Raw genomic sequence first — 13,766 nt, forward strand, 5'->3', positions numbered from 1 at the left:
TGTAGTTTGCAAAGAGCCAGCATCATGCCCATGGAAAAGCCTCCGGTGCATTTCAGCATGATTCCAAATGAACAATTACACGACATGGACAGACTCCAAGATCGTTAGAATCAGAATGATGCCAACCGGAGGCTGAGTTCACGCTGGCTGGCTTCCTCTTAGGTGATTGATTAGACTCTAGCATGGCTGTCCTTAGAGGAAGATTGGGATGCTGGGACTGGTCGACTTCTCTAAGTGATGGAAAAGTAACTCTCAAGGACACAAAAATGTATCTGTGAACTGAGGCTAACACTCTTTGTGCCTTCTTACCATACAAAGAATGTTTGATAGCCTGCCAGTCTAAGGGCTACAAACAGATATTTGTTACACTTTTTACAATGTAAACTCATCAACTGGAATCTGAGAAAGTGATGTGGGATACAACAGCTTCTTTTAGAGATAATTTTGGAGCTTCAGCATTATGACATTAGCTGCTTTTATTCCCCAATGTCATCATAGGCAAGAATGAGCAGCTTTTATTTTTGATAAAACAGATTGTAGAGACACAAGCCAAAGCTTTTTTTACTGGCAAAGAAAAGGCATTTTAATGCCTCAATTTTTATCATGTGCACATAGATTTTCATAGGACTGTTTAGTGCTGTGAAAAACGAAGTACACTGGAAGCAGTAAGTACGCTTCTTTAGCGTGCTTCTAATCAAATACACACATTAATTATCAGTGTGACCAAAGCGGAGATACACAACAATAGGAGCACAAGCAACTGTCAAGCGCAGTGAAATGCTCTGGTGGGACCTTAAATGAGTTGCCCCCAAGCCTCAATAAACTGAAACAATGCTGTAAACAGAAGAGTGGTCAAAATTTTCTCCACAACAATGTGTGAGACTGATCAAGTCAAACTGAAAACCAACACTTTGATTTACTGCTGTGTAAGTTGGTTCTATAAGCTACTGGATCGTGGGGTGTGCTTAATCTCTTTTTCACATGACTGTAGTAGTTTAATACTTCCTGCATAACCAAGGAGTTACTAGTTTGTAGATTGGACCTTCATTCCTGTTTTTCACTTTTCCCAAAGCTATATTAACCCCACTCCTTTCTAGAATACCAGAGCTCTAATAAACATGTGTTCCATCTTTTTATGTTAGTGCAATGCTGAAGTATTATCTAATTTTGCTAAATATTGTGAGGTTTTTTTTCATATGTAAGTTTATACCTTGAAAATAATTAATATATCTTGGATTTTAAGACAGATTTGACGATGGATTGATGGATTTTTTTTCCATAAGAGTACTTTTTTATGTCTAACAGTATGGCTCAATAGATAAGTCAGCCTGAGACAGTTATATAATAATAGGCGTTGTCCCTGTGTCCCTGAAAAATTCATGTGTCATCAGCAAGCAAAGAGTCTGAGAATGAAGTGTTGCTCACAGTATTTTTTTATCTGTGCTTTAAACTTTGGTTAGCAGTTGTGCCCCACTCTGTCATCTTTACTATAGGGTATTATAGGGTTATAGCATATTGTAGGGTTTGCAAATTTTCCAGTGGGTGAAAACACTCTGATGAAGCATTGCAGGGATTTTGTGTATTTATTTATGAACTGTGAACTTGATCTGAAAGAAAGAAACGTGGGAAAACATGAATGAATATACTGCAAGAGTTTTTGTGTTTTATATGTAAAAGCACCAGATGTCAGAAGGAGAGAGTCACTAAATGTAACTACCCTGAATAGTTATTGCAGAAAAATGTATTGTTTTCTCAAAACCACAGTTTGCTTTGGAAAATCTTGATACTATCCTCTTAAATGTAAAGTTTTGAAACAGCTTAAGCAGTTCACATCTCAAACATTTAAGTCAAACGTGTGAGTAATAAAATTCATTTTGTCCTGGATGATGCCAGCTTAGTTCAAAGAGGCCATTCAGGTTTAAGGGGAACGTACTTGCTGACTCTGTGCCTGTATTGATTATAAGAGCCGTCCGTGATGCATCTATTTTCCTTGCACTGATCAGATCGTTCTTTGACTGCAAGCTTTTCGCAACTAATTTAGAAGGTATTGGAAATTCACTAAAGCACATTTGTATTTATAGCTAAATCATGCCTTATCTAGTAACCCAATGTCACACATTCCTTTTTGGTTTTGTGTATTTTTTTCAACCAGATTCTGAAAATAAATAGTAGTTAGTAACCCGCTAACCAGGTAGACAGCATCTCCATTGTTTTATGAGCACAGGAGCCTCAGCTGCTGTCTTAGTAAATAGCTGGCCATTAGTGTTGACTTCAGTAACAGGTACAGTAGCATTAAAATCTCTCCAGGGAGCCATTTGATCACCTGTCTGCTGCAGTTGCCAAGACAACATAAATGAGATGATGCCTGCATGATTTTTTAGTGTTTGTTTCACTTTTTTAATCTGAACTGTGTCATGAGGATGTTTTCCTATTGTCTGTGGTCATACAAAAGAGGGTGGTTTTAGGTTAATAATGAGTTTTACGTAGACATATTGGTGAGCAGGTGTTCCACACATGGAGATCTCTACATGCTTCTCACAGTACCTGAAATATGTCACAGTCTTTTTTTTCTGCTGTCATTGGGTAACCATGGGCAGGACATGCAGACTGTTTCATACTAGAGCTTCCATGGGATCTTCCATGGCTAATATCTATCTCAGTTATAACTGCTTTTTCCTTATATGTGAGCAGCCAAAATCAGATTATGTTAATGTGCTGCATTACAGTAAGGATGGAGCTTTTGTTGGGTTTATAGCTGTCTGTTCATCTGCTCTAAATGCAGTCATAGCATTTGTGGACAGCAGCTCTAATCTCAACCTTTACGTCTGAGCCTCAGGGCTCATTTAGAGCATCTCTGGCACAGAGGCAGGGTGGTATCACTACCATGTAGATGAACGACCAATCTGAGGTTTTCCCCTCCTTCAGGCTTCAACCATGTGGCTGCTAAACACCCGTGACAGTCTTGATCACCACATTGACTTTCTGCCACATTGACTGCTGATTTGTTCAGCTGCCCCTCACAAGCTCACAGCAATATTACTGCAGCACCTAATTACACTGTATAAACCTCATGATGCACTTTAATATATAAAACCTGAATACAAAAATTAAATATACATTAGGACTGGGACATGCCATCTTGATGTCAGAAAGTTGAGACACTGTGAAATAAAAAAAAATGAACCCCATTTACTTGGTTTATTTATTGTTAAAGTAATTTTGAAACCAACATCTTCTGTAGAAAGAAAGAAAAAATGGGGAAAAAACACTTTTGAAATAGACAGATTTTAGAATACAATTTCTCAGCATAAAATTGTGTCAAAATACAACCAAACAAATAAAAAGTTGTGGCAGCATTAGTACATAAAAATTCAATCTCTGGAACAAAGATGAGCTTAGCACTAAAGTGGCTTTGGGTCATCAGGAGGGACAGCTAAAATCAAAAATCGATTAAGAGAGTTGAAGTATCAGTTAATTTGTGTGTTTGTGTGTCATCTGTCAGCCACCATTAGACAGTGCTGTGTAAACGGTGGCTGACAGCAGAGGAGGTTTTCTGCATGTCAGATATAAAACATGGATTAAGCCAGAATGAAAACCAATCCCTTATTTTCACATTTTACATTTTAACTTAAGGAGACAAAACAAACAGCTGTGCAGTAGATGGTAAACTCTGCATCTATTTTTGGTGTCCTTTTGGTTTTTTCCAGAATGGTACTGACTACGGGTTCCTGGTGCATCAGAATTCTGAACTTCTGCGAGCCCTGGATGAGCTGGAGAAGACTTGTGCCACACTAAGGGAGGAGAATGGCCTGCTAGTAAGACTAAAAATATAACAGAGGGCGTGTAGACTTGAGTGAAGGTTTTGTAAGAAAGCAGGCCAGGTGCACAGACGGTGAACAAAAAGATGTAACTCCCTCTGTTTCTTTCCTTCAGTCATTTTATGCAGGCGTTTGAGTTCCAACTTGCAGATATGAATCATTATTAAGCCTTTCTGAATAAATGTGTGACTTATTTGTTTGCCGCTGCTGTGTTAGCATTTGCTGCATCCCTTTTTTGTTTAGCGGAAGAGCAGTGCCCCAGAGACTGAGGAGAAGGTCAGGCGGCTGAGGAGAAAGAACACAGAGCTGGCTGTTCTTGCAAAGAGGTTGGAAGAGAGGGCTCGGAAACTGCAGGAGGCCAACCTCAAAGTGGTATGCAGCACATATAAAATAGCTCAAACATTCCCACAGCGAACTGATTCACCCAGCAGTGTGGCTGCAGTGACTCTGAACCAATGGTACATGGACTGGTTCTTATATAGTGCTTTTCTACTCTACCTGAGCACAAAAACAACATGCCTCATTCACCAATTCATACAAGCACTTTTTTCTATGCTTAAGTGTTTTCTATCTAACATTCACACACTCACACGAGTAATTTGAGATTTAGTATTTTGCCCAAGGCATGCAGATTGGACCAGCCAGAGTTCAAACCACCGTACTTCCGATTAGTAGACCTGCTGTACTACCACACACACACACACACGCAGCAAGTGACTCCTTATCAGTCCAAATCACATTGTTTCTAACTTATTATTAGGCATTATGACAGAGTCACAGAGCATGTGAATAAAAGGATACAAAAAAAATTCTCAACACAAGAAAACATGACAAAATGAATTAACACCTCACACACTATTTATTAAATATGTAAACATTTGAGTTGTGCAGTGTGTGATCTTCTTTTCTCATTTGAATAAAAGCAGCCTTGTACACCAAATATTGTAATGCATAGAAATATGAGATACGAAAGAAAACGTTTTCAGGCAAAGACTTTTCATAAGCTGTAATATACACTTTTATTAAAGAGATTTAGCAAAAGACTGCAGAAACTAAACGCAGTTGTCAAATACTAAATCTGTCACGGGCCGCAATGGCAGACCGTGGAGTGGCAGTGAAAGTAGGGCCCAAACGCGAGACTCTAGTGAAGGACAGTGGATTTATTTACAGGGGGTGGAAAACACACAACTATATACAAAATCCAGGCACTGTGGTCCCGTGGCGATTCTCCCTGAATCCCACACAGTGCAGATGTCCGTGAAAAGTGAAAAGTGGCGACTCCAAAAAACTCCTATTCCCACACCGTGACCTCAAAGCACACTCCGCTCCAGATTCCTGGTAACACAAACACATTAAGGTTAGCAGGAAATCTATTAACTCGGAGGTTATACCAAAGCCCACGGCTGTACTGACGAGTTCTGACTCAAGGATCCAGCGTCGGCCTCAGCTCAGCTACAGTCTTAAATGCCGCTCCCTCGACGAGCGTAATCTACTGCAGCTGGCAGAGGACGACAAGCGGCAGGTGTGGCTGTCTCTGGAGCAGAAACACTTCCGGGTTCGCAGTCTCCTCAGCGAACCAAAACCTCCGGAAGCTCACACGGAGAAACATGGAGAAAAAGGAGAGCAAACCAAACACCACATGGAAAATATAAACATAAACATACACTAAACATACATGAGCCCTGGGTCCCTAGACCCAGGCCATGACAAAATCCTTCTGGCCATACATTGTTATTGCTAATGAGACAGCTCTTGAATACTGTAAATCTGAGATAGTAACTGCACTGTCCAACGGACTTCCTCTTCTTCTTCACGATGCTGTGTTTGCAGGATAGGAGACAGCACTTTTTCTGCTAAGTACTCCTATTATATTATATTATATTATATTCCTATTATAATAGGTGATCAGTGCCTGTTGTGGACTGTATGAGTTGGTCTAATGAAAAGTCTTTTTAGTGAGCTGTCATCAGATCGTAGCTGCACTGTCAGATGGACAAGTACTGGTTGTTACTTAGATATCATCTATACCAGCGGTCCCCAACCTTTTTTGCACCATGGACTGGTTTATGTCCGACAATATTTTCACGGACCGGCCTTTAAGATAAGATAAGATAACCTTTATTAGTCCCACACGTAGGAAATTTGTTTTGTTACAGCAGAAAGTGGACAGTGCAAAATTATATAGCAAAAATTAGAGAACACTGGAATAGAATAAGAGTAACATACTGTACAAAACTGTACAGAATAGAATAGAATAAAATAAAATACTATATACAATAAGATAAAAATAGTATACAAATGCTATACACAACTGAGTAAAAATACAACTTTGTCAGAAAAAGAGTATTGCACTTAGTCTTATTGCACATGTGTGGGTTTGTGTGTTTGATCAGCTGCAAAGTCTTTGTTGTGGAGTCTGACAGCAGAGGGGAGGAAAGACCTGCAAAATCTCTCCGTCCCACGTCGTGGGTGCCGCAGCCTGAAGGAGCTGCTCAGTGCTGTCAGAGTCTCCTGCATGGGGTGGGAGATGTTGTCCAACAGGGATGACAGCTTAGCCACCATTCTCCTGTCACTCACCACCTCCACTGGGTCCAGAGGGCATCCTAGAACAGAGGTGTCGCAGATAAATACAACAAAATAAAACCAGTACCGGTACCAAAAAAATTTATTCATAACACACGGGAAAAGACCCAGGGAAACCGAGTTCATGCTAAAAACAATTTAAAAAATAACGATAAAAACCCTGAAAACCATAAATTTCACACCCGAGCCTCAACTCTCACGGCCCGAAACCAAATGACTCATGGACCGGTACCAGGGTTGGGGACCACTGATCTATATAGATGACATGAATCTAAAAAACAAAAATAAAAACTGCTGTATAAAACTTCATAGCAGCAGTTTTATACAGAACTAGGTGAAGGAAAGTAAGAGTGATAAGAGTAAGATGTTGCGAAATCAGTTTCACCCCGGTTCTTTTTATTCCTCGGGCATCCAGAGACGGCACCGGAACTCAGTAGTTATTTCACAAAACCTTTATTCATCTTCATTCATCTTCATTTAAGCATGCATCTTCTAGAAGGGAAGACGTGCAAGGCCGATGTCCCTCTGCAAAATCTTCACTCCTTTGTTTGTTACAGTCAGCTTTATAGAAGTGACCCCATCATAAAACCCCCATGGTGTGCTGCAAACTCTGTGTCTGTGTGTGTATTCACAAGCACGTGAGTGCCTGTTTGTGCGCGTACCCGTATGTCTATGTGAGTGCACGTGAGTGACTGTATGCGCGTACCTGTGTGTATGTGTGAGTGCACGTGAGTGACTGTATGCGCGTACCTGTGTGTATGTGTGAGTGCACGTGAGTGAGTGTGCATGTAGGTGTGGGTGCATCGTAACAGTCAAAGCACTGTGTGTGTGTCTCTGTGTATGTGACTTCCTGCCGGTCATAAAAGTAATCTCCTCACCCAAGCTACACCAGATTCCTTTAGACAACATACAAAACAGAGTTAACATATTACAAACACTGAGACCCCCCACTCTGCATCCACTGGGCCATTGGCCTCTTGTTGTCTTACATTTACATTTAAGGTGGAGAGTCTCCTGCAAACCTACTTCTAAGTTTATAACAATTATGAGTTTTATTAAAGGTACAAGCATCAGCATCAGGAACCCCCAAATGTAGCTTCCTGTCTCCTTTTATGACAGGCAGACCCCCAGTGTCCATAAATTCCTTTCCCTCTACACAATTACACACAGGCCCAAAGTAAGCCAAACTGAAACACAGATAAATCCTTCCTTAATCCTCTGATCTAAACAAATTTAACACATCATATTATAATAATTGTTTTCTTGTACTCACAATGTGCATCACGTTACACATAGTGTAACGTGATGAACATCTTACTCTTTTCACTCTTACTCTTATCAATAGCATACAAAGCAGGAAAATATAAAGCGTCAGCAAAATGTATATCTGTATGCCCTTTGCTTCCTTATGATATACAGCAGTAGCTTTAGATGCCTGTGCTCTGTTTAGTGGTTTTTTAACATAACAGAAATTAGACACTGAAACCATCTTATACATAGTCATCATTGACACCTACACTTTTTATTCAGTATTGTTTTATAGTTAGAAAATTTCACTTATGATTAAAAAGCACTATGTTTGATAAGCAACATAAGGATAATCCATAAAACTGGTTACAGAGATTATACAAATCCACTATTTTTAAAATCAAAAATACTAAAATTCACAGATCTGGTTCATTTTCTCGCTGCGCAAATTACGTATAATGCAATAAACAACCTACTTCCTGACAATATTTTAAAATTGGTTTCTAAAAGGGAACGGGGGATACAATTTGAGGGTTGAATTAAATTTAAAACGTCCCTGCATCCGTACAACACTAACAAGTTTTTGCATCTCTGTGTGTGGAGTGAAGCTGTGGAATAGACTAAGTAAAGAACTGAAGCAAAGTCCAAGTATGACTCAGTTTAAAAGATGATTCAAAAATATGTTTTTTGCAAAGTACAGGGAGGAGGTCGGCCTTTCATCGGGTGTTCTCACCCACTACTTTCACAATAGGGATGTGTATATATAAGTGTGTGTGCACAAGTATGTTTATGTAAATTTGTATATCTTTTGACGTGTTACTGGGGTTATTAAAAAAAAACTTTTTTCTCTGTTGTTGTTGTCATACTATTTTAACATGTTCAAAATAAAGATACAATACAATACAATCAAGGATCTTGGTATGAATCACAGATTATCAGTGAAGCTGCCATTCTAGTTGATGAATCCATTAAATTACATACCACACCATTATCCAGAGTTAGAGTTGGAATAGTCAGACAGCCCATGACATCAACGCCAGACATAATCATGATAGATCAGCTGATCTCAGTGCCAGTTTAAATCAGTGGATAAGTCAGCTGATACTCTCTTATGCATCCACATGGCAGATCTCATATAGGACATGCTCCCTGGCTTTCTATGTATGTGCATCAAAGGGTGGGAGAGTTCCAGAGCAGAACCATGCCCCAAGATATAAATCAGTTGTGGTAAAACTACACCATCAGAGACTGCACTGGAACTGATTGGATTGGTACTGTCCTTTGCTGGTCTTTGCCTATTGATAAATCAGTGAGCTACCAGTGCCAGTACTAATATTTCACAAGAGCATTCCTGCAGACCAGAATGAGACTTGGAAAGTTTAAAAGTATTCTGCTGAATCCAGTTCTTTTTACAACTGTTGATCCCCTTAGTTTCCACTCATGTCTCATGTGTCTTCAGGACTGTATTCCAACGTTTCTGCTGATGAATATGTATTTCCTTTGCAGGTCAATTCCCCATCTTTGATGAGACCTGGGTCAGTTGAACAGTACAAGAGGGCATTTGCCCGTCAGCGAGCTCGGGACCTGGCCCAGCACGCCGATGTACTGCTCTCTAAAGACAAGGAAATTGCTGCCCTGCAGCAGGAATGCAGAAAGCTGGAGGCTCGGCTGGGTATCACTAAGGTATTTATAACTCATCTCCTGCTGAGTAAATTCATCCAGCCTAGATTGAAATGTGGGCATTAATTTGGCCTCAGTTTCTCAGCTGAAAGGCTGATTTCTATGGAACTCCAAAGTGTTCAAAATTAAATAAATAAATAGGACATGATGAAATAAATAACTATGTGAATAAATAAGACACAGTTATGTAATGTGAGAATGATATCATGAAATAATGGAACACATTTTGAAAAAAAAGCTCATTATTGTGAAATATATTGCATTCTCCTATATAAATTTACTTATTATTGTGAAATATTATTTCATGGTCATTATTTTTCCCAATAACAGAGATTATTGCTGAGTCATTTTATTTATTTCCAGTCGTTTTTATTCCAAAATGTCCTTTTTTCAAAGTCAGTCTTTATTTCAAAATCCCGTTTTTCCCGATGGCCTATTTATTTCATAATGCGACTTTTTTAGCAGAATTACTTTGTCTGTCAATCAAAAGAGACAGGGCGGAGCCAGTAGCCGGCGGCAGTATGCAGCTCGAAATAAAGTTAGGGCACCGACATATGTAAAACACTGGGCGCGATACAGGCGATACACCTGTAAAAGCCAAAAATAAGCTTTTACAGGTGTATCAATGCTTGTGAAGGACATGGCTGCTGGAGACAAGTCCGTTTCTGAGTTACTCAGAGAAGTTGCTAACCGCTTAGATTGTACGTCTTCACCTCAGTCTGAGAGAGTATTGCAGCAGTGTACTGGAGATGAAGCGGTCCCTGGTCCAAGTTCTCATGACAACAGCACAGTGTTAACGTTAGCAAATGCTAACGCTATCACAGCTAGCTTCACTCCACGAAACGCTGTACAGGGTAAGTAAAGATATGTTATTACTGCTTGGTTAGTCAGTCTGTCTGCCAAAAGTGAGCTTTTTAATCAGTTAAGTCACAGATTTTTTTTAAATACTGTTTTTTATCATAGCAAAGAATTCAATAAATTAGGTAAGAGAAAATAATCGTCTTCTGGGTTAATGTCTGTATCACTATTTAGACAGTCACAATAAAAAAAAGTAAGCGATAATATTTCAATGTCAAACGTCATAATTAAGGTCAACATCTAAATAATGCTGTGTACAGAATCACACAGGTGTTAAATTACAGCGTAAACTTACCTTAGACCGAGTATCCCCCCAAAGAGGGACAAAGGACCCCCTGATGATCCTCTAATCACATGAGCCAAGGTGTGATTTATGGATCATCATAAATCTCATGTGATTAGAGGATCATCAGGAGGTCCTTTGTCCCTCTTTGGGGGGATACAAGGGGGGATACTCCCACTGGGTTTAAATCTGGGACTCTCGGCCATTTGACCTTAGAACTGAAGAAGCTTCTCGGATGAGAGGTGAAACGTCTTCAAGCAACTTAAAGAAGTCCAGACGCTTTTCTTTGCAAACTCCTTTGACTACGATGACCTGGATGACTGAGAACCTTCACAGAGATAAATGAAAAGCCAATAGGCGCAAAGGTCCAACCCACTCACACTGATTGACAGACAAAGTCATTCTGCTGAAAAGTCGCATTATGAAACGAATAGTTATGTCTATAACTGATGTTCCCTGAAGGAGAGGAACGAGGTACAACACATAAGTATTGGATATCACGCCCTCGCGTGTCCTGGCTGAAGAAACCTTTATTCAGGCCTTTAACCCTCTGGGGTCCAGGGTATAATTGGCCGTTTTTGACTACTTTTGATTTTACCTCTATATTTCACCTTTAAAATATGTTTTTCTTGCCTTGTTTGGTATCATTATTTTCAGCACAACCTCAAATATCTGAAATTTGAGTCATTTTTTCATTTTGGTATACTATATTAGCACAGTTGATCTAAATTCAGACAAAAAATTCAAAATCCGAGTAAAAAACAGTTATATTTTTTACTGTAAAACCCACAAACATGTTTAACGAATCATTTTCATAACTTGAAATGCAAATAGAAATTGTACATTTCTAAAAATTATGCACAAGTTTTGCAAACAACAAAGTTATATGGTACTATTTACCTAAAAATGCAGCCAAGGCCTCAGGTGTTTTTTATATAACCATTAAATCTATTTACAGAACAATTAGGTGTGCTGCATAAAATAAGAAGGCACACAAATTATTTGTGCCAGTCCAAAAAATGTAGTTTGTGTTCAGTATAAGACAGAGGAGAACACCACAGGCCTAAACCCTGCAGGTCTGACTGCAGGAGGTGCATCAGTCCAGTTTTCCATGTGGGAACAGTGTTTACACTGGAATCCACCTTTGACGGCTTTTTTTTGGAGAAAATATGAAATTCAGCAGTCTAACTGACACACGATGCAAAACAATAACTACACAACAAACTAACTATAGCCTCCAAACACGCTAAACATCACTAATGTCTCAGATATGAAAACTTGCTCTCTCTCTTTCTTTCGCCGCCGCTTTCCGCTATGGTGTCACTCCTAAAAACTTCCCCTTCTCCCTAAGCAACCAAGTGTCACATGTTGCCATATCATTTTTTTGATTGGCTGACATGTTAAACTCTAACACCAATAGGGAAGGGGTGTTTTTTCTTTTTCTTTTTTCACTCGCAAGCGGAGAGTGTATGCTAGCGCTGTCTGTAGAAAACGCTGTTTTTACCGTTCTTCCCGCTGTAAACACCACTGTTTTGTTCAGAAAAAAACATCGCGTGTATTTTTTATCATAACTCTGGTTTTACGTGGCCTGTCGACACAATTCAAAAACTGGTATATAGTTTGAAGTCCACACTTTCGACCCAAGTTGGAATGGAGACTGACTCGCTGCATCTTGTAGCGGTGTCGTCTTAAATTGGTCATGTGATTTTGACGCGCCGGCGCGTCTGGCGACCCCAGAGGGTTAAGGCAGATGACGTGTGATGACACGCGCACGGCCCCGTCTGCACATATAGCCGCTGTCATCACAGTCATCCCTCAGTTCGATAGCCGCTCTTCACCAAGCCAAACTGCTCAGTGGGGCCACCTTGTGTTGTACCTCGTTCCTCTCCTTCAGGGAACAGAAGTTATAGACATAACTATTTGTTCCCTTTCAGTCGATTCACTCGGTACAACAGATAAATATGGGACATATATACACGACCCGCAGAGCAGCCACCGAACTGGAATCAGGCCACCACATCCTTAGTGAGCGGTAGACCCAGCAGAAAGGACAGTATGAGCCACCGAAGGGGCTGTGATGTCCAACCGATAAAATCGCACAAAAGTGTGCGGTGATGCCCAACTAGCTGCCGCACAAATATCAGCTACAGGCACCCCTTTAAAAAGAGCCCATGAGGTTGCCATCCCCCTGGTGGAGTGAGCTCTCACCTCCTGGGGCAAAGCAAGACCTTTGGTGCTGTATGCCAGTGAGATAGCTTCTATAATCCAGTGGGACAGCCTCGGTTTAGACAGAGCTCTACCTCTATTTGGATTAGCGAAGCAGACAAACAGCTGGTCACATAAACGCACATTCTGAGTGCACTCAATGTAGGTGCGTAGCACATGCACTGGACAAAGAGAATGCATCCTCCTCTGCTCCTCAGATGCAAAAGGAGGGGAGCAAAAGCTCCGCAACTCAAACTCCATTGAGCTATAAGATGCAGGCATGATCTTGGAAAAATAGGCAGCATTTGTGTCACGGCTGCGGTGGCAGACGTGTGGAGGGTGTGAGAGAGGACCCAGATGCTGGCACTGGCTTGGACGTGAGCAAGCTTTATTAACACACACTGGTGGCACTAACAGGAACACAGCGAGCAAAACAAAACCTAAAGGTGACCTAAACCGGGAATGACTAACAAAACGAACCTGAACAGGTGACTCGGGGAGAAAATGCAGGGAAGAAACACAGACGGAGTAGCGACAAACATGAGTGAACACACTATAAATACACAGAAGGGAACGAGGAAACTACACACAGGAGGGAGGCACAGCTGATTGTGATCGACAAGACGAGACAGGGGAAAACAGGAAACTCAAAACACACGCGAAGACACAGACTCAGAGACGCGGGCTTTACACAGAGACCTGACTACACTAGAGGGGATACATAGGCAGGTCCAGGTCACCGACCCAGGACCATAACAATTTGGACGCAATACGACCTTGTGGCCATCAGGAGAGAACTGTGTGCAGGAGGGATGCACAGACAGCGCATGAAGGTCACCCACTCGCTTTGCTGAAGCCAAAGCGAGAAGTAATGCAGTCTTATATGAAAGAAATTTCATATCCACAGACTCAGTGGCTTCAAACGGGGGGCTACAAAGGGCCTCCAGCACCAAAGACAAGTCCCAAGCAGGGACACTGGACTTCAGCACGGGTCTCAGCCGGCAAACCCCTTTCAGAAAATGTATGGCAAGGGGATATGCACCTGGTGTCACCCCGTCAAAGCCAATATGACAAGCAGATATAGCTGCTAA

The 13,766-nt window shown here is 40.8% G+C and overlaps 1 protein-coding gene and 1 long non-coding RNA gene across 2 annotated transcripts in view; one reads left to right on the forward strand and one right to left on the reverse strand.

Moving 5' to 3' along the window:
- Positions 1-13,766, forward strand: part of LOC116316773 (peripheral-type benzodiazepine receptor-associated protein 1) — a 78,722-nt gene that overhangs the window by 25,204 nt on the left and 39,752 nt on the right. Inside the window, exons 4-6 of the mRNA XM_039618220.1 lie at positions 3,708-3,815; positions 4,062-4,190; positions 9,156-9,332. Coding sequence (XP_039474154.1) covers positions 3,708-3,815; positions 4,062-4,190; positions 9,156-9,332 — 414 coding nt within the window. The remainder of the gene's footprint in view (positions 1-3,707; positions 3,816-4,061; positions 4,191-9,155; positions 9,333-13,766) is intronic.
- On the reverse strand, positions 4,964-6,166 carry LOC120442242. Its single transcript, XR_005614578.1, has 2 exons — positions 5,232-6,166; positions 4,964-5,153 (listed from the first exon to the last, which is right to left on the reverse strand). It is a non-coding gene; the product is annotated as an uncharacterized LOC120442242 (long non-coding RNA).

Source organism: Oreochromis aureus, linkage group 10, assembly GCF_013358895.1.
Source record: "Oreochromis aureus strain Israel breed Guangdong linkage group 10, ZZ_aureus, whole genome shotgun sequence".
Lineage (NCBI taxonomy): Eukaryota > Metazoa > Chordata > Actinopteri > Cichliformes > Cichlidae > Oreochromis > Oreochromis aureus.